The 20,902-nt window shown below is 45.5% G+C and overlaps 2 protein-coding genes across 7 annotated transcripts in view; one reads left to right on the top strand and one right to left on the bottom strand.

The window, feature by feature from the left end:
* The window catches only part of FAM83E (family with sequence similarity 83 member E), a 22,173-nt gene extending 9,599 nt beyond the window's left edge, over positions 1-12,574 (top strand). Inside the window, exons 6-7 of the mRNA XM_081169121.1 lie at positions 5,798-6,404; positions 11,813-12,574. Coding sequence (XP_081025247.1) covers positions 5,798-6,404; positions 11,813-12,052 — 847 coding nt within the window. The 3' untranslated portion in view covers positions 12,053-12,574. The remainder of the gene's footprint in view (positions 1-5,797; positions 6,405-11,812) is intronic.
* LOC308572755 (uncharacterized protein) lies at positions 6,816-20,902 on the bottom strand. 6 transcript variants are annotated; one of them, XM_081169130.1, is made up of 4 exons: positions 20,231-20,880; positions 18,399-18,575; positions 16,952-17,182; positions 6,816-7,045 (listed from the first exon to the last, which is right to left on the bottom strand). In XM_081169130.1, exons 1-4 carry the CDS (start codon positions 20,388-20,390, stop codon positions 6,972-6,974), a joined length of 642 nt encoding a protein of 213 aa, XP_081025256.1. In that variant the 5' UTR covers positions 20,391-20,880; the 3' UTR covers positions 6,816-6,971. The 6 variants fall into 6 exon arrangements, with proteins under 6 accessions (XP_081025256.1, XP_081025255.1, XP_081025259.1 ...); XM_081169129.1 differs by lacking the exon at positions 6,816-7,045 and adding an exon at positions 12,677-12,979 and having other exon boundaries at positions 20,231-20,902; XM_081169133.1 differs by lacking the exons at positions 6,816-7,045; positions 20,231-20,880 and adding exons at positions 12,677-12,979; positions 20,112-20,195.

The raw sequence follows: 20,902 nt of genomic DNA, 5'->3' as shown, positions 1-20,902 counted from the left end.
GGCTGATGCCCAACGTTCATTCTATCCCTTGAGTGGGTCAGAGTTGCAGAGTTGCTGTGGATTTATTGGTACTACGTGCTTCGTAGACAGAGAAACACAAGAGTTAGGACCTGGTTTTGGAGCTTTGTGTACTGAGTTACTGAAGCTCAAAAAAAAACCCCAGCTGACACTGACTTTCTGGGAATCCCATGCAGATCAAGCAAAATATTTGTTTTGAAGCTGCAGGGCATGGAGTATCTCCACTGGAGGCCAGACAGTCCTAAGGACTTTTGAGTTATGCGTTCATCAGTGAGGACTTACATTTCTGGAACTAGGAGATCTAAAGCTGTCTCTGTTATTTGCTCCTGGAAAGAAAGCTGCTATTTGGGAAGCACAGACTGATCTGACATTGTAACTCATTTCCAAAGCTAAGTAAGCTTCCTCTGTGTAAGATTCCTGTATCTCAAGAAAAGCCAGATCTACAAAATGCAAGGAATCTGGTTTAGTGATGAATAAAGTCAAGCTGGGTAGTAGTACTATTGGTTTTTGAAAACCACATGGTAGAGGTTCCACATTAACCACGTGGTTAAGAGCTTCCTTTGAAAGAAGAGAAAGCTGGGATCCAACCTGTTGAAAAAACAAGTTTCTGCATTTCAGAAAACCTACAGCCACCAGCTGAGAATTTTTTTCTTTTCTGGGACCAGGAAATCAAGACTATTCATTTTACTGGAAAACAGGGCTTGAAAAACAAGACAACTCTACTTCTGAATTCTCTGAAGCCACAAAAAAGAGAGGTGGAGAAATAAAATAAAACAGCTGGTGGAGAGGATTTTAGAAAGTCACGAGCATCTTCAATTCTGTTACTTAGGAAAGAACTCTCAAGCAGCAAGTGATGAAGCATCCTATGCACTTGGGCCTTGTATATCTTCTGGTCTGTGTGTTGCCCTCCATATTTTCCAAGGAATGCTACTTTTGTGACATCACTGCCTCAGCCAAATGCCCAGCCACCAAGATGAGTTGTGCCGAAGATGAAGACTGCTTTGTGGGTCAAGGAGCTGCTTTGGGGGTATCAATGATCCAAAACAAGGGTTGTACTCGATCCATCAACTGTGGCAAAGAGCAACCTGTTGCCCACATGGGGGTAACCTACAGTTTGGTCACCAACTGCTGCCAGGGGAATTTGTGCAATGCAGCTCAGTTCCTGAAAGCCCCTCCTCTTTTCCTCCAGCTTGCCCTCCCCACCATTCTTGTACTGGGTGTCCTCTGACTTTGCAAACAATAAAATCTTTCACATGCTTTTGAATGTTGAGTCCTTGTGCCTGTGGTGTGATGGTGCGTCCCAACCCAGAAATGACTGCATCTAGGCAGTTGTGTGAAAAATAATGGTGTATCTCACTTCTCCCTTACACTAATAATTCAGCTGCACTATTGGGATGCCAAAAAGAGTTACCCGAGAATTCTCTAGCACAGCACAATCCATCCTGAACATGTAGATACCATGTTTATGGCTCGGTCCTCTGTGTCCATTAAGACATCACAGTTTGTTCCCGGTGATGGCTGCAGCAGATTGCTGTGTGGAACGATGCCACCTCTGCAGTCTCCCAAGTTCAGGCACAATTTCTCCTCGTCGCTTTTTGATGGCAATGAATCACACAGCCTGCAATAATCCTAATTCTCTGCCTCCCGGAGTTTGGCTTGGTGGATTTATCCTCTGCCCTACCAGCTGCACGCTTCTTCCTCCCTGGGTTCAGTTTTGCACTCTGAACCTCTTTGTATGCAGCCTTCCGTGAGGGTCTGATTGAGGTCTGCGCATCTCACGAGAAGGAGGAAGTCCCTTGCTTTTTAGAATACATGGGATTGGAGTACCACATGGGGCAAGGTCTCTCAGGAGACATACATGTGTGCAACTCTAATTCTTATGTGAGCAGATGGCAAGACAAAACTGAAAAGCTTGCCTTTCTAAAATAATATTTTATTGGTTTTCCAAAAATAACAAAATAACAAAAAACAAAAACCCAACAATACAAAAACAAAGCAAAACAAACTGACTTCCCTCCAGTCCCTTCCCTGGTTCTATTATTTGTCAACATGCTGCACGTCCATTATTAAATTATAACATATTTAAATCACTATTATCCATTCATTGTAAAATTACAAGTACTTTTTAAACCCTGCTAATGCATTAACCTGTGTACAATGCTTCTGTATATATGCAATAAACTAAAGAAGATTGGCAAGTTAAATTAATGGAATATGCTGAAAGGCAAAACGGACAATGACATTAAGAAGCAGAGACGACAATGAACTGAAAAGCTTGCCTTATAAACACGTCCAGCCCATTGGTTCATCCAGCTCAGCTGCTTTACAACATTTCAGGCACAAGACTTTTCTATCACTTGCTACCTGGTTCTTCAAACAGATATACAGTACTGAAGCTGGCCAAACAGGACTTCTGCTTGCTAATGTTCTCGTCCAAAATTTTACCTGTGCTGAGGGTAATTTCCTTCAATCTCTGGGCACAACTGGATCATACTAAGAAAACACACAACCGCATTTTAAGTTGGTGCCTGTCACTCACATGGGTCCTCTCCACACTTGCACCTCAGAATTGAGGATAAAGTTTTGGGCGTGCATCAGGGAGCACCGCACACAATACACCCTTTGGGAAATTACTTGAGATGCAAAGATAAGTGTGAAAGGCCAGGATCAAGTTGCACAGAAAAGGTGCAGAGTCCCCACCCCATTTCATGGGCAGTTTAACAATGAGTTGGATAAACAATGAGATGTGTGGTTGGTTTTTAGTTAATCCTCCCTAAGGACCAAAGACAAGCCTTCCCGGATCAGACAAAAGGTGTGTCTGATCTCACATCCCTTTTCCCACAGTGGCAAGTCAAACCCTTCTGGGAAGCCTGGCAACCCATCATGAAGGCTACAGCCCCCACCTGTTTCCCCCCAAGCAGATTGAAACCCCTACTTTCTCTGAATATGGAGGTTCTATTCAGCTATGACTGCTAATAATTCTGGTAGACTTTTCCTCCATGAATTTATCAAATGCAGGGTGGGGAAGAAGTCACCTTCCAAACTGTTGCTGGACTACGATTCCTGGATTTTTTGGGAGGCCACAGTGAGCACTGGATGCTGGACCAGATGGGCCATTGGCCCATTCTATGTTCCCATCATCCTGGACCATTGGCCATTCGGGCTGAGGCTGATGGGACTCCAACAGCCAACAATATCTGGAGGGCCACAGGGCTGTTCTTTGTTTTAAAGCCATCTGAGCTAATAGCTATCACCGCACCCTGTGGCATTGAATTCTACAAATTAATTGTGCATTGGGCGAAGACATACTTATGCCTGTCTGTCTTGAATCTACCGTACTTCTCATTCATTTCACTGGGTGACTGAGTCCTAGCATCACGAAAGAGGGGGAAAAATTATTACCCACACCTTACATAATTTTGTAAATCTCTGCTATGTTCCTCCTAGTTACCTTTTTTCTAACCTCTCTTTTTCTAACTTCTAATTTCTACCCATCTTTTTTCTAATATCTGTATTGATAGTTATAGCTCTTTGTAGCACTGAGGTTCGGTATAGCAAAATCCCATTTGGCCATGAAGCTCATGGCTTGGCAGGCTGATACCTAAACCTAATCTACCTCACAGGTTGTTTTGAAGATGAAATGAGGAATTTCTATGTATGTTGCCACAATACTTTAGAAGCATTTTGCCTCCTAAACAGTGTTACTGAAACCATTACAGACCACAGTTGAGTTGGGGTGCGGACCATGTTTGAATGCTAAAATATCTCCATGTAGAAAACCAGCATATCAGGAAAGAGAGGCTGCAACCCTTCTCCCTGACATCTACTTTCCATGTCTTGTTGCTGTTTATTATATATATATACTGAAGAACTTTCAGTTCTGAGGTAGCTGGTACAGTCCAGAAACTGTTTTTTCCCGTTATAAGTTAAGAGTGGTGCTAGCATCTTCCTATCCCTTACAAGTGTTCTGGGCCTAGATACAAAAGGCCTTTCGCTTCATAAATTTGCTACAGGGCGATGACAAGCATGTACAAAGTCAAGCACCTCTTGAATCCAGTCAGATTATCTTGAATCCAGATTATCTTCACTGCAAACTTCAACTGGCTGAACTGTCATTACCGTAGTTCTCCTTGAGGAACTGTAAGGCATTGGGGGGTGGGGCAGTTTTTCAGCACCTTCAAACTACAATACCCAGAATTCTGTGGGGTAAGTGATAAGAGTTAAACTGGCATGAAACTGAGAAATCCTGAGATGTAGATACCTCTAGTTTGGTCACACATGTCACCAAAAAAAGAGAAAATGCAACACTAAAAAAGAAAGCCTATCATATGCAAATGTTTAGATGCAAATTTAGAAATAATTACCGTAATTAAGACAAAAATACAGTGGTACCATGGTTTAGAACTTAATCCATTCCGGAAGTCCGTTCTTAAAGCGTTCTTTAACCAAGGCATGCTTTCCATAGCAGTGGGGGACCCAATTTACAAATGGAACACACTCAACAGGAAGCGGAACATGTTCTGCTTTCAAGGTGAAATTCACAAACCAAAACACCTACTTCCGGATTTGTAGCATTCTTAATCCAAGTTGTTCATAAACTAAGCTGTTCTTAAACCAAGGTACCACTGTACAACACATCTCCTTGTACAGTAGTAGGGACGACTGAGCAGGGTTGCTAAAACTGTGGAAGAAAAACTTCAAGGTCCCTCCTGCTCTCCCTTCTTAGGGTTCGTTCTCCTTAAACCAGACTTGCATCAGACAGCACTTCAAGCAGAGGACTTGCCTCTGTACACAGCATGACACAGAGCCACCCCAGCTTCCAGACTGAGCTCAAGTAGCATTGTTATACAATGGCCCCGGGGGTCTTTCCAAGCCGCAAGTCTCTTATGCTGAGGTCTGGCTTTCCTCCCCATTCCCCCTTTCTACCTGCCATTCTACCTGCCCTCTTGATTTGCCCAGGGGCATTCATTTTAGTTGCAGTACATACAGACGCAACCTTCTTGCCAATAGATTGCAGGTGGGGCCAAGCATTCAGTGCACACACTGAGGTCAGAAAATCCTGTTGCTAGCTCATAGCTCAGACAGCCAGAGCTTGTTTTTCTCCCTCTGAAAGACAGCCTAAATTACCATATATAAATCAGCATACGCAAATTTGCATCAGAGACCTGTTTCCCAGGTCTTTCAAGGACCTAGAAATGTCCTTGTTGAGCTCCACTTGGATACAAAGTAAGCATGGCTTGTTCATTATTGTGTCATTGGAATCTCAGCTTTTTGGATTTTCTTATATTCATGATTCCACACAAAGAGATTGTAGTTGCCCAAAATGTACATGATCAGTGTTCGAAACTCCCGTTGTTCTAGGCACATTTTGTGGCAGGGAATTTCATTAGCGCAAGCGGTTTCTGAGTTATGGGCACAGTACTGCGCCTAAGATTTCAGATTGAAACTGCCGAGTGGAAGGAAAGGAAGACCTTTTCTGCCTCTCCACTTCCAGCTACTCTCTGAAGACTAGAGAAAAGACCCTCTTATTAGGGAGTGGGCAGGGGAAGGACTGGAGCATGTGAAAAATGAACGTAATATTTTAGCTGCAGTTCATTCATTTTCAGCTTTGTATTCTTGTCATAAAAAAGAGTGCCTAGACATTTTGCTGTGCCCATAAGCTAGTTTTAAGGGGCCATTTAGCTCCAAGCTTTCATATCTCAGTTTCTAACACTGCATATGATCCATGGCTAAAACCCCTTTCCTATCTCCCGTCCCCCAACCCCTTTCTTCTCAACAGCTTCACGTGGACAGATGCTCGCTTGAACCGCCAGCTGGTCACTCAGCTTACAGGAGAAGTGACAGGGGCATTTGACCAGGAGTTCCGCATCTTATATGCTGCCTCTTGTCCCCTGCCAGCCCTAGAAATTTCACCTAGACTCCAGCCTGCTTCGAGCCTGGCTCCATTACCAAGTACCAATGGGCCAGATATCACTCCGTACGTCAGCATCCTGGATGGGGTGCAGCTGTCCAACCGCATTGCAGAGCGGCGCTCCGTGGCCCCTCAACCCGTGGCCAAGAGCCACGCTGGAGAGTGGGAGTTAGTATTGGCCCCCCCTGCTACGGCGGAAGACCCGGTGCTACCCACCCCACCTCCAGAGGTGTCTATTCGAAACAGACTGGCAGCATGGCATGGCACAGACCTTTCAGGAGGCGGCCTGCATGGATCCCCTGATGGGCAGAATGCTCTTAGCGATATACTTAAGAGCGTACATCGGACTCGGCGTTCAGCAGCCAAGACCACAGGGGCTCGTGCTAGTAAGTCCCTGTGGGACCTCAGCCAGATCTCCGGAACCAGCACAACAGGAAGGGGATGGAATGGGATAGATTCAGCAGAAGAAGCTAAGGTAAGCATCACCTATATTTTCCAACTCTAGGTACATTCTAGAGTGGCCACATATCTTGAGAGGGAAACCCTGCCAATGCTATAAAGCTGTCCGTTATACAGTTACACGCTACCCCAATTGGCCAGTGGCAAGAAACTCCATGGGCTCCAAGCGCTTTCCCCAGGCTTCAGTTTCCTTGGAATGGAGGTCGGGAGAGACTATGGTGTCTTTGGGATATGAGCAAAGGATGGAGGGGCTCGCAGAACCCACACCCCAACTGATCCTGCTTCTCCTTTAGGTTAGTAGGGAAACCAGCCCAGCACAGAGCAGTCTTGTGTCTGTATTCCCAGCTTCCAGCACCAGCCCAACTCGCACACAACAACAACAACAACAACAACAACCACTCTCTCATACACAGAAAAGGGTCACCCATTTGTCTCTAAGGTAACAACAACAACAATTTTATTATTTATACCCTGCCCATCTGGCTAGGTTTCCCCAGCCACTGTGGGCAGCTTACAGAATATATAAAACATAATAAAGCATCAAACATTCAAAACAGAGCACTGCAGCCATGTGAGAGGGGCCTCATAGCTGACTGGGGATTTGAAGCCAGGTCTCTCTGTCCGATCCTCTGTCCGCTTCACCACACCATTTCTCCTCTGGATACAAGACAGAAACAAGACGGGAGATTAGGGTTCTTTAGGAAGTGGATGTCCTGTGCATCCTTTAACCCTCTTAAAATAAAAACACCAGAAGTATATCCTATTCAATTATATCCTTGAATAAGAAGAGGGTGTTTCTAGGCATGTGCAGAGTGTGTTTATTGTATCATTGCATATCATCAGCCAGTCTTCCTTTCTGTAAGGTTAGGGGTCAAGGCTTTCCACACTTGAGCCTTCTCATCTTAGAAACTGAACACTGCACAGCCCCATTTTTTACATATGCTCCAAACCAATGATTTCCAAGTTCCTTTCCTAAGAACCCAGTCTCCATCCCACAGTGCATCTAATTCTCATCTACACCATCTTTCCTGTTCTGTGTCCCGAGAGCTATTGGAAATGTAGTCCACATTTGATAGCGGGCACTGTCATTGCTTAAGGCCCCACAATGCAGTATTATTGCAGTTGTATTGTACATTCTTCACCATCTGTCCTCTTGATGGCTGGACAGGCTTTGCACCCCAACCCCCCAACCATCTAATAAAAATCTGCCTTGCCTACGTAGCACTTGAAACAGAGGGCTGGCATGGTATCCCGGACTAACACATCAAGTGGTATTGTTTATAAACTGCATTTATATCCCACTTCTTTTTCAAAGGAGCTCAAGACGGCATACGTGATTCTCCTTCTCCTCACTTAATCCTCACAACAACCCTGCAGGGTAGGTTAGGCTGAGAGGCAGTGACCAGCCCAAGGTCACCCAAGTGAGCTTCACAGCCAAGTAGGGATTTGAACACTAGTCTCCCAGGTCCTAGTCCAACACTTTAACCACTATACCACACTGGTAGGCTTCTATGCCTACTCAATAAGGGACTGCCTTGAGTTGCCCCCACCCCGTCTTTCAAATTAAGAGACTGGAGCTCTTCTTTGTAAGCAGATCTACTCCTAAAGCAGCGTCGGGTAAGAAGCCACAGTAATTAGGCAGGTGCTTGATCCCTCTTGCACGTTGCTTGACAAGAAGGGGAAAATACAAGAGGGCAATGAGGCTGGCGGCAGCCCAAGTCCATTTCAGCCAGATCCTTTTTTCCGGCAGACCTATTTTTAGATGTCGCAACAAACTTCTCTGTTGCCACATGCATTTCATGACTTTTTACTGTGAGTAACCTTCACATTCCTTTCAGAACCCAGCCTGGCCAGCGACTGGCTCTCAGCAGCAGGAACAAGAGGGCAGTACATACAATGGTCGCTATGGTCTTCGTTATAGCTGGCCCTCTAAATGCATGTTTGCACCTACAGCAGCATTACATGGCAGAGGGTCTCTCGGGGAGAGACTTGGTGGGGTCGGTGCCAGGGGAACTTAGCTCTTCCCCCCCACCCTTGTTGATTATCCTGAGTCTCTTCCTGTTTTCTCCAGATCTGTTCTAAGATTGGGGATAAACACAGCTGTGGGGAGGGGGGAATAACCTGGGGTAGGGGTTGTGTGGGGGAGGATTAAGCACCTTTCTCTTACCTGCCCATTTGTCTCTGCAACCCCCACTTGCACCAGACAATTATATGCTTGCAGGTCTGCCTGCAAGACTTTCACTCGGGGGCAACACAGCAAAACCCAGACACCTGCCCCCCCCCCCATGTTAACAGCCACTGTGGAAAGATGCAGGAACCAATTTCCAGAGGGAGATTTGGTTTTCCCTCCCCAGTGTTTCTTTCTGTGAGAAAAAAATCACATTTGGTTTTCAAGACATTCCTTTTGCTGTGCAGTCTAAACTCCGACTCCCTTGCGAATCAACATTTCGGTAGTAATTTAGGTTTCCATGGGAACAAAAGAATTCAATATTCTCTGATCCTGCTTTGTGCTGCAGGAGGTCAAAGTGTACATTTCTGTAAATCCACCCCCTGGAAAAAGCCGTGATGATCGCTTTTAGTCACTTTGGGGACTCGAGCACTGTTTTCCCCATGAAGTCTGGATGGTTTTAAAACAAAAAAAAGTTTTGGTTTTCCATCAATTCCAGATGTTTTGTTCTCTATCAATTCCACCACTCAACATTCCCTCAGACATTCCAGTTGCTACAGAAACCAGTTCCTGATCTTGAGTCCTGGTTACTGTGGGAACCAACTTGTTCTGTCCCGCCCCACAACACCCCCCCCCCAAAGCTTCCCATGGCTGGGTAGGATCAATATTTTGATTTCTAATCACAAAGGGGTGTTGAATATATAAATTTAAAGGTACCAAATAAGGCTGGAAAATTATAAATAATACTGTTCCCTTAAAAGAAAGCAAACCCAGTCATTTCATTTACAGGATAGTGAGGATATCAGTTCCCTTACATGAGAGCATTTTCATGTTGTCAGAACACCCCTGAGGTTACACTTTGTCACAGAAAAATAAATTATGTATGTCCCTACTTCCTAACCAAAATCAAGTTTCTGAAGAGGCCAGCGGCCCCGTAGGTACTTGGTGATTGTGTAAGGACAGAGCCAGGGTGCTTGAAAACAGCCCTAAAAGGTTATGACTTCCCCAAGGCCTACCTGTAAGCCTCTGGCTGAGATGGGACTTTGTCCTTAGCATTCTAGCATTTCCAAGTGTTCAAAGCAGGTCACATACATTTTTGTAATCATTGCAACGGCCCTGAAATGATGGGCCAGTAGCATCCTTAGATTGCAGGGATTGGGGTGGGGCTGAGTGGGGTTTGGCCAGAGCCACTTGATGAGGCCATATTTGAAAGTGGGGCCTTCCCGAATCATGGCTCAACCTCTAGACCACAACTCCAGGCCTCAGGAAGGGCAGCAGTTTTATTTGACAGACTTTGTGACTTTAACAGCTGACCAACAGGTGGTAAAAACAAGGTGTGGCGTTGCTTTAATTAACAATGCTTGGCCTGTTAAAAATGTGGCAACCTTAGATTTCAGTCCCACACACAGACCAAACACTAGCTCTTAGCACTTTCTGGTGGCCAGAGAAGTGGCAGATATCATCTCGGTACTATTAAAGAGGGAAGAGTGGCAGGCAGACTAATCTGATCCACAAACCTCGTTGAAAAGGAAATGCCTGGTTATTATAGGATGACAGATTATATTCCATAATGAGAGCGGGTAATGGGCATCTTCTGCCTTGAGTACTAAATTGTGTTGAGCAGACCCTGCAGGTGGTACCCAGACCTCAGCTCCTATGTCCCTGTTTTCATAGGGTGCCTGGTTGCCACCGGCAACAGCTGGGCACAGGACAGGAGGCAGGTCCTAGAGCAGAAGATTCGAGGAAGCATTAGGCCTACCTCTGGAGTTTTTTTGACAAATTGGATTGATAGAAAACTCTGCCTCCTTTGGCTTTGAACTTGGGTGAACTGCTGTAGACAGCACCTTCGGTCAATATTGATCAAGGCTACACCTATGATAGGGAGGGAGAACTCTAGGATGACGAGCCTTAGAAGCATGAAGGTCCCTCTGTACTTATCAGCTAGGTTCCTCCCTCCTATACCCTGAATGTTTTTATGCAAGGCAGCCAGCCATTGAACAGGTAAGGCTTTCCCCATGCCTTGTGCCTGGAACTGTTAAGGCACAGTCACCTTGTCAGGAAAAAAAGAAGTTGCTCTCCTCCACTTGAACTTCACACTATTTGTAGATATAGTTCTTTTAGGTGCTGTAGTATGTTTGAAGTCATGTTTTTATAATGTTACATCTCGTAACTTTAATTGCTTTAATATTAAATGCTTTGGAGAGAGAATCTTGAAAGGAGCATAACAATATTGAAAATACAAATTTATCCTCCCCATTCCCCAACAGCTTCCTCATCTACCACAAATTCGCTTCCTCTTTCCTGCAGCTATTGTGCCTAGCAGTCTCCACAGGGTATCTAGGAACATCAACACCATAAATGTTAGAACTCTGCCTCAAATTCATGATTCTCATAGGCAGTGATTAAATTTCTAAGTAGAGAAGAGTTAGGGTTTAACCATACCTGGAAGCCAAACAGGGTGAAACAGAAGCCCTGCCCCTCAACTTAGGATCTGTAGATGCAGATGGTAGTGGGAGAAATTACCGTATTTTTCGTCCCATAGGACGCACCTAGTTTTTTTTGGGGGGGGGGAATAAAGGAATTCCCCCCTTTATTTCCCCCCCCCCCAAACCAGGTCGGGCAACAGTGGGATGGCAGCGCTGCGCCTCCCCGCTGTCCCCCGAGCTTGTGGGGCTGGCCGATGTCTGCCAGGCGCGATGGGTGCTCTGCTTCAGGACGCTTCACGCGCCGGGCGGCAGGCTGCTATCCGCAGCCTAGGGAGCCCTGTGGGAACTCCCGCGGGCTCCCCAGGCTTGCTGATAGCTTCCTGAAGCCTGGAGAGCGAGAGGACGCATAGGACGCACACAGATTTCCCCTTCATTTTTGGAGGGGGAAAAGTGTGTCCTATAGGGCGAAAAATGCGGTACTTTGTACATGCTCAGAAGCTGCATCTTTCTACTATTTCACATAGTTCAGAACAGATACAGGGGTGGAGGGACTCCTTAGTAAGACCTGGTTGTAGTTCATGTGGGTTGCCAAGATGTTCATTTCATTTTTATCAGCAAATATATTTTTGAAGGTTGTGGAGAACAACATGAAAGAACCTAGGTCATGTTGCAAACCCAGGTTCTCTTAACAATAAGAACTAGAAATCTATGTCTGAAGAGGAGTTCTACAATGCATGGCAGGTACTGCCAATTTTACTTATACATGAGCTTGCACACACAACATCACACTGGTTCTTAAATCTGAGGTGTTTTTTTTCAACCTTTCCACAGAAATGGGGTTACCAGGACACACCAGCAAGAGAGCTGATGAAACAGCGAGGGACTGGCTATGCCCCAGAGGAACCAAGGATGCCCGTTTACCTGGCACCTGGGCGTATGACCCCTTCCTCTGGCTACTTGCCTCTAGGAAGACTACAAGGACAGCTGTATCATAATCCTGCCACTACAGGTCTATCGCGGGCTTGGCCACACCCAGGACAGTTCCAGTACGGCCATCAGCTACGATACTGAAACCTCTCTGAAAATCTCAAGGCAGGGGGAAAAAATACTGGGAGGATAATCTGGAACAGACTGGAATATTTCCTAGAGGAACAACAGTTTATAAAGAGATTATTCATGTGACAGGACAGAATAGTCAGGGATGGCTATAAAACTATGGTTTCTAGCTTTTAATAAAATATACTGGGAGACTTTTCTATCTGATGAACACCGACCCCAGTGAACTGCAGAATGAGATCCTAAACTGTGACAAGCATGTTTTAGTGAGATTTTAAGTTTCATCTGCCAATGAGGGAAGCCAAACACTTTCCCTTCAATGCAACTACACTAGAGCAATTCAAGTTTGTGTAGGATGAACTGGGAACAAGCAGGAGGTTTGTAAACTTACACTGATGAGCTGCTCAAGGGATGCTGGGTGCAGCTACTGAGACACTAAAAGAATATATAAACGATTATACTAGCAGAAATCTGGAATTACATTTCTCCAGCCCTCAAATCAATGTTTGTAAAAATAGAAGACATTCATACAGAACAGTTGATGCTGCGTGGTTTTTTTCCTTAATAATAATAATAAATTTTATTTATATCCCGCCCTCCCCAGCCGAAGCCGGGATCAGGGCGGCTAAAATCAATAAAATAATAAGTTGAACCATAGACACTAGGTTGTATTACAAAAAATCTCTCTCCATGATCAAAATACAGTATTTTGGCACTGGATCAAAGCAGCCTGCAGAAGATGTTTTGACGTTTAAGAGGTTAGACTAATTGCACTGAACCCCACTGGTTTGGTAAAGGGAAGAGTTTAGAAAGGAAGAGTGACTGTTCCAAGGTTTATACACATCCAGAGGTTTTGACCCAGGGCAGATGATAAACAGCATGCAAAAGACATCTTCTGTAAAGTAAAGTAAGGCAAGGAAATCCTTCCCTCCCTCATTGGATCTAGAAAAAGGAAATGGAAATTAAAAAAGGGAACTGGAAAGAGATTCATACATGCTTCAAACTAAGCTACAAAAAGGGAGAACAGGCACAACCCAGACGATTTATTGAAGGCCGGTCCATCTGTGACTATTACCCATTTGTTCAAAGGCTCCAGTGTTCTGCCACTGCAGTGTCCTAAAGCAAGTGGGAAGAGATGCCTGAGGCTCATTGACAAAGGGAAAAAATAACATACTGTTGCATCATAGAACAATTTATCAGCATGGATTGAAGTGAATTATGGTTGCTAGGATCCAGATTCAAGAGAGCTCTCATCTCTTCAGTTGTTGTGGAGAAGGGAAAATTCCAGCAAGGTGCAGATTCTCCAGTTGCTTCGTCTATGCTGATAGTGGAAGAGCAGCTTGAGGCAGCAAAATATTCGCTCTTGTGCCCCTTTTAAAGGCAGGTGAGTCCTTTGAGGGCCTGGATCTTGTATCCTGCAGGTAGAACCCCCAGCTTCATATTTGTCGGGGAATCAAGACGCCAATAAGAATCCCAGGATTTGTTTACACTGGACTTGCACCCGTCTCTCTACTAATGGAGAGCCTCCCACATGATGCTGTCCTGCATCCTTCCCCCTTTAAATGCGGAGTTTTTCGATCCTGGCTGTTTTGGACTTTGCAAGGAACAAAACACACACACACACACACACACACACACACACACACAACCTTCCTGCCTGTCTCCCCTCTAAGACAACACTGGGGTGGGAAGGGTCTCATCTGGATGCCCCTCCCATTATTGGGGAGACAGGCAGGTACAAGTCCACATTTTTTGCGGCAGTGTGGCCCAGTCCTAGGATTTCAGAAGCCTTCTTTCAAAGAAATGTCTGCATCAAAGGGAAAGCAGTTCTCCAGCACTTAAGATGCAGGATATTTTATCATGCAACACGTCTACCCCATCCCATTACTGCACCAATTCGAGTATCTAGTGCAGTTCAGACTGTGGCTGCACAAATCTATTGGCTAGTACCAACGATTGCATCACTAATCAGAGACACTATCTTCCCCCACCCTTTTGATAAAGCCAACAGCCCCGAGGTAAGATGCCTACCGGCTGCATACTAAGTGTTCCTTACAAAGTAGCACAAATTACACAGGCTTCCACAATTCAAGTTGTCTTCCTTTCCCTTACTGTTAAATAAATGTTTGGTGTGCTCCAGTGCTGGGAATCCATTTCCAAAGCTCCTTTAAATACTTTCCTCCATTAGCTATTAACACCAGGCATAAAAGTGCTAGGTTATTAAGATGCCAAAGAAATGGGGGGGGGGGGGTTACACACAAAAATATGGAAGTTGCTCCCTCTAGAGGTTTGATCCCTAAAGGCACCTCTTTTCAAGACCAACAACTCCCAAGACTGACGGATCAAGGCAGTAATAATACAGGGCACCCAATGCATTCTTTTTTTTTGGGGGGGGAGAAGCTTGTTATAATGAAACCAGCACCGTTCAACGAAGTCCACCTGATGCTGGAATCCAGTTTCTTTCACAGCATCAGGATCCTTGCAAAGGCAAAGCAGAACTCGTTACAGTTCTTGCAGTGCCACGCAGTTCCTTGCTTGCTGTGTTTGCAGGCCCATAGGACAAACGATAAGGACCAGCTATAAAAGGGAGGGGCAGAAGACAACACACTCAAGATATCCAAGGGCCATAAAACAGAAATCCAAAGATAGGAAGCTGCCTTCAGACTAGTGATCCACCTGCGTAGGAAGCTACTTTTTATACCGGTTCCCCGGCCAGTAAAGCGAGATGAGCGCCGCAACCACAGAGTCGTCCGCGACTGGACCTAATGGTCAGGGGTCCCTTTACCTTTAGACCAGGATTGTCTACCTGAGACCTTCTGCATGTAAAATGTGTGCTGTGGTGCTGTGTTGCAACCATTCCTCTTTGAGGATGCACTATATCCTTTAAACCTGAACAGCCATTCAACACAAAATGAGATGGTATAATTTTCTGGACTACACCAGTTCAGACTGCAGGTGGGGGAGGACCAAATTTCAATGCTCCCCTTGCATTAAAAAAAATAATAATTCATGTTTGTGTATATATGTATATACACAGTTTCTTCCTCTGGTGCTGGCTTAACTACATCAAGAAGAATAACCAGAATTCTGTCCCCTTCTTCTGTGCAACTGTAACTCTCAAAACATTGCCAGCTCATCCGAGAGCCATGCGGCAAACAAGGCCAACCGTGAGGTGGAAGTTCTAGAAGTCAACACCAAGTAGGGCTGGGAATGTCCCCTGACTGAAACATGGACAGCAACTATTAGTCAGTGCAGGTAATGCTGAGATGGGTGGACCAAAGGTCTGGTTCTGTTTAAGGCAGCTTCCTTCCTGGGGGACAGTGAAGCCTTGCCTCCTGACAACTATGCACACACTAAACGTTTAAAGGACATTCGGCACACATTCTTTCCCTCAAATAATTCTGCACACTCTAGTTTGCCCCTCTGAGTTACAATTCCCAGCAACCCTTAGCAAACTACAGTGCCCAGAATTATTTGAGGGAAAGAATGTGCTTCGAAAGCGCTTTAAATGTATATAGCATGTACACAGCCAGTAGCTCATTTTTTTTTAAGCCAGCCTTTGCAACAATAATACCCAGTGGAATAAAATGCATTCCTGCCCACGTACAGTTAAGCCTCAGGGGTTTCCCAAAATGGGCGGTGCAAATCCACTGGGACTGAGAGTTACTTACTGAAGACTAAAGCAAAATGGGAAAAGCAGAGTGGAGAAACCAGCAGAGAGAAGTGGACTGGAGGTGTACAAAAGCTGAGCAGAAAGATATTGCCACCTCCAGACAGCATCAACAGCAGCTTTTCTGGAACTAAGCAGATCTTGGTCTCGGGAGTGCCTGGATGGGAGACCACTTTGAAACCCCACACAACCACTCTGAGCTCCATTCTGTACTAAAGGCAGGTTATAAAAGCAAGACTTTTGAAAAGCAAGTGGAGTGAGGCGTGGTACAGAGTACTCTTAATCTTGGGGACTGGGAGGGCTTTTAAATATTGGGGTTTGTTTATTTTGCCCTTTCCTGCTGTTCAAAAGGAGGGTTAAAACAAAACAAAACAAAACAAGGCCTCCTTATAGCAGGTCAGACTACAGGCCCTTTATTGTCTACACTGCCTGCAGTAGCCTTTCCACATCTCAGGCAGAGGCCTTTGCATCAGCTGCTATCTGATTCCTTTGTGCTAGAAATATTGGGGAACTGATCACAGGACCCTCTTCGTTTAGAGCATGTGCTCCACCCACTGCTTCCCACCCAGATCCCTTTAAATCAGGCAGACTAACAGGAGTCACCGAGCTTTCAGGGCCAGGGGGCACATGTGGAATTATGAGGAAGTGCTGTCACGGCGTGGTATAACATGAAAGGGATGCCACATCTAAAGGAGCATAAAATCAGCTCGGATCACAAAAAGCAGTGGGCATGCCTCACAAAAAATGTGTATCAGCCACTGCCATATACACTCACAGTGAAAAGCTCACTGAATTTGTCCTCTGCTCAGAATGGTTGGGAAGTTGGGTGTCCAATCCTGGCATCCCGAAAAATATGGGCACATTTAAGGGGGGGGGTGTTCGAAGTAAGAGAGCAACAAAGCCAACCCAAACAGGAAATGAGCAGGTACGGCAATCAGTCTCTCATGCATTATGGATTTTTGAGGTGATATTTACCGAGACATTTTGTGAGATGATATTTACTGAGACATTTTGCAGGAACCGTATGATGCTATGGCAGGCACCATGGGGCGAGCAGGTGCCGCACTGACAACCTCTGAATAAAATTAGGCCTGTAGATTATTTGCAAGTTGCTTCTTGGAGATCAGATACAAACCTTCAATGACCTAGAAAAGCATAAAATTAAGGCCAAAGCTTGCCAGGCTGTGGGTGCCGTAGCTCTCCTGAGAGAACACAAGGTCAGGCTAGAGGAGAGAAACACTCACCTGTGTCCAACAGCACAAGGCACCGGAAAGTCCCTTTGCCGGAGTGTTTGAGCCTGATCCCAGGTAACACCTCCAAGAACTTCAGGCTGTCACTGTAGCCTCGCTCCAAGCACAGTTTCCACAGCTTGACCTTGTGCTCCTTCCATACCAGGGCCTCCAGCTTATCCAGACGCAAACCTAAAGGAAACTGGCCCAGAGTGCTTCGGAGGAGAGGGATCACATCCACACTACCTGAAAGATACAAAGAGGCCTTGATGATGATGAAAAGGCTTTTAAGTAGGACTGGGCATTCCCCCTGATCCAGTGTTCGAGATATGTCCTGGGGTAGACTTGACCTGGAACTGGGCCCCGAATTGGGGCCCTAGCATATTGTTTAATTGTGGTTTTAAACCCTATTTTATAGGTGGTCCAATGGTAGGGGAAGAGACACAGACAGGCTGCCTGCATTTCTTTCTTCTCCTCCATCCTGCTCCTTGCCACCCGATTACCACCCCTTTGGACAGCTCTAGATCACTTTGGGTGGACCTAACCAGGGGCTGCCTCAATCAGCCCAATTTGGTTCAGGATCTAGAATTCGGACAGAGTGGCCCCACAGCCCTACTTTTTAGTGTTGTTTGGAATGGATCTCAGTTACCTGGAACAGCTAGCCCATTTGTCAGTGGGTGCTAAGTGTGGAACCAGTGCTTTACTTGCACACAAGTTTTTGTGCTCTTCATGCCAAATTCCTCTTGATTATTTCTCGACTATACTACAAACTCAAAGTCACAGGACTCCTGACTTTTATTATATTTCTTTTCCCTTAGCCTCATTAGGCTTCAGTTCCCATTGCAACTGCTGAAGGCCTCTCTCCAGTTAAGGAAGTATTTGCAGAACCTCCAATCAGATATTAAACTGAAACAGGCTTCATTAGGATGAGGGTATTCTTCAGAGAGTTGGATGATTTCCTTCCTGCTGAAGGTGGGGAAGGTATGGCCAGCCTGCTCTACGCAGAATGAGGTATAAACGAGTGTGCTGAACAGGGAGGACAAAGTGTACCTCTTCAAACTGCAAGTAAATCATCACATTTTTGAAAGTTTCCCTATGTTTTCTCCATGATGATAAATTCAGCATAGTAGGAAAGGGCTGAGGTAGCACACAGCTAGAGTCTATGTGTTCTATTTCCTGGGATGGGTGGGTGTTTTTTAAAGGATACGTATGCAAAAGTGGACAGCCAACCCCACCCTCCTGTAATCTGATGCAGTCCATTCCCCCACTTCATTCCCTTGAATGTGTAGCAGTAGGCCACACCTTCTCAAACAGACCAGTCTCCTTTTCTTACCTTCACCATCTCTCCCATTCTAGAATAAAACCCACGCGTTTTAGACCTCCTATTTTTCCATGCTCACATACCAGGGTCCCTTCCAAAGAGCATACAAACATTACTAGTCAGCTCCTCCATGCATCTTACTTTGCCTTGCAGAAGAAGATTCCCTTGGCCACTCATAGGCAGGGTCCAGCTCGTCTGAGGTGAAATCAAAGGGATGATAAGCAGCCCTGCGTGAAGGTTTCTTGCCCTGGTGTGTGGACAAAGGCGGAGCTGTGGAGCAGGCTGGAGGGGGCGCTGTGGGGCAGGCTGGAGTAGAAGCTACAAATCATTAGGATACAAAACATTAAAAAGTCAAGAATGTCTGGAATCCCTATTTTCACATTATGTATGCATTGAGTTGGATCCTAAAGGTGTCTTTCCACTAGCAGAAAGCCTATTCCTGTCAGAGAAGGCCTATTTCTTCCTTAGCAGAAAACCGCTGTATGAGGAAAACCAACACCAAATCCATGAGTTCCTCCAACTGCACACAGGCTTAGTCTCAAGCGAGACCCTTTTTATGGCCTTCTACATCTTGCTCGTTATTAAACATCATGATTGTTACTAAATTTATTCCCCGCCCTTCACCAGCAGATCCCAGGGCAAATGACAACTACAGTATTTAAAATTCAAAATAAACAACAGTTAAAGCAGATTAAAATTACAGGAATAGGGTGGACCCTGGGAACACACATCTCATGAGCCAAAGCCCAGGGTAAAAAAGTGTGTCTGCAGCATTTGCCAGGAGCTGAATTGTGAAGAAGCCAGACACACCTCTGTGGGGAGGAAGTTCAACAACTTGGGGCTGCCACAGAGATTGCCCTTCCCTGAGCCACCACCCCAAACTAATTAAAGTATTATTATTCAGTAATAAGATTTTATTATTTTTCCATGTTGAAAGCCACCCCAAACTTCTGAGGGAGGTGGAACTACCAAGAGGGCCCCATCTGCTGATCTTAACACCCCTGGGGGGGGGGGGTTGTAGGGAAAGAAGCAGTCGTTGGGGCCTAAGTCATTTAGGGCTTTCAACATTCATGTGAGCACCCTTGAACTGGACCTGGAAACAAAGAGTACGGCCTATGTTTTCCTCATGCACTGTTTCCTTTATACCAAAATGCAACCCTGCTTCCCCCCATACATTATGGCACTACAGCCTAAGTACCCTTCCATTAACTCTGGCACAATTGTTCCCGGAGGAGCACAAATGCATTTTCACCTTCCGCTCACGCTTCTTTAGATTAATCCAAGCCACCCGAAGCGTGAGAAAAGGGGACATAGCATGAGAAAAGGGCACAACCAGTTTTACGTGAGGAGCAAATGCGGACTGGGGCCCTCACCTAGCAAAATCAGCGACAGACACATCGCCACGCAAACCCATCTCCCCACAACTTCTCTTACCTCCGGAGAAGCTGCAGGTGTCCCAGCTCAGGGGCCGGATTTGGCTCCAAGGCCTTTGTATGTTGACCCCTAAGCCAGAGGCTGCTGTTATGAATAACTAATCGAAGGCCCCATTTGCACAGTAGCAGGTTGCTTTAAACCCAGAGTGGCTTAACAAAGCCAAAGTGGTTTAACAGGCGGGATAATAAATGTACAAAGTAAATAATAAATAAGCATTCAATCCCCCTTTATAAGGAGCTCTGGGAATTGTAGCTCAGAAGGAGAAGGGGGTGTCTCCTTACAACTCTCATCACGCTTAACAAACTACAGTTCTCAAAGAGTCATTGCTGGAAACCTATTTAAAGTGTTTTAAATGTTTAGCGCAGATGGGGCCTAACGTTAAGTAATCTTGAATACACGTTAATCAATAGGAGTTACCACCTCCATGGAGACAATCCTTCTTTGCAACACCCATATCACACTCCTGCTGCATCCCCCATCTTTAAATCAAATTTAAAGGAAAAAAACAGTTTCCCCACAATTAGAATAGCTCCACATACTCTTCTCTGGTGGTAGAGAGGCCTCCGACTCGACTGGATGAACTGGCGAATCCATCCGTAGTCTTTTATAAATAGGTTGTTCTTCCTCAGACGCTGGGCGTTTCTGACAAAGGTCTTCTTCCGTGGATCTCACCACAACTTCCAGGAGCGGTTTTTCCATGGTCCTAATCTGGGCCTCAGATCATAACATCCTCTCACCTCCCTCCCCAAGCTTGCCTAACCCTCAACACTTTTCCAGAAAATTCAGCTACCCTTGCAAGTCAGGGTACCGGGTGTGGGGGGAGCACAAAGCCCACCCACATTCTCCTCCAAGCCAGACAAATCTATTTCTTAAAAGCAAAGAAAAGTAAAATATTTTCAAGCTGAAGAAAACCACGAACAATTAAAGCGGGGGGGGGGGGATGCGCTTCACTACTGATGCCCCTTTAATAAACCTGCATTTGTATGGGTGTGGCAAGAGTCAATTAACCCAAAAGGGTGTAGCTTGAAAAAGGGCCATACTCAGACCTAATCACAACTTATTTAAAACCACAGCCTCACCTCCTCAGCCCATTGCAATAGAGGGGGCACTTTACCTGCATAACAAGCAATAGCTACTTTGATAGGAAGCAGCTGAGCCCTCTGCTGTTACAGGGGAAAAAGAGGATCCTTTTCACATCTACTGCCGGCAAG

The sequence above is a fragment of the Podarcis bocagei genome (genome assembly GCF_964188305.1).
Source record: "Podarcis bocagei genome assembly, chromosome: 13".
NCBI classification, from domain to species: Eukaryota; Metazoa; Chordata; class Lepidosauria; order Squamata; family Lacertidae; genus Podarcis; species Podarcis bocagei.
Note: the sequence above shows the minus strand (reverse complement) of the source record. Positions and strands in the feature narration are given on the sequence as shown.

Excerpts from the sequence above, each read along its gene's own strand:
- LOC308572755 (XM_081169129.1), bottom strand. The coding sequence starts at position 20,390 with ATGGAAAAACCGCTCCTGGAAGTTGTGGTGAGATCCACGGAAGAAGAC. Across the intron at positions 18,576-20,230 it reads CTCTCTACCACCAGAGAAGA|CTTCTACTCCAGCCTGCCCC; the intron begins GTATGTGGAGCT and ends AATGATTTGTAG. Across the intron at positions 17,183-18,398 it reads ATCTTCTTCTGCAAGGCAAA|GTAGTGTGGATGTGATCCCT; the intron begins GTAAGATGCATG and ends TGTATCTTTCAG.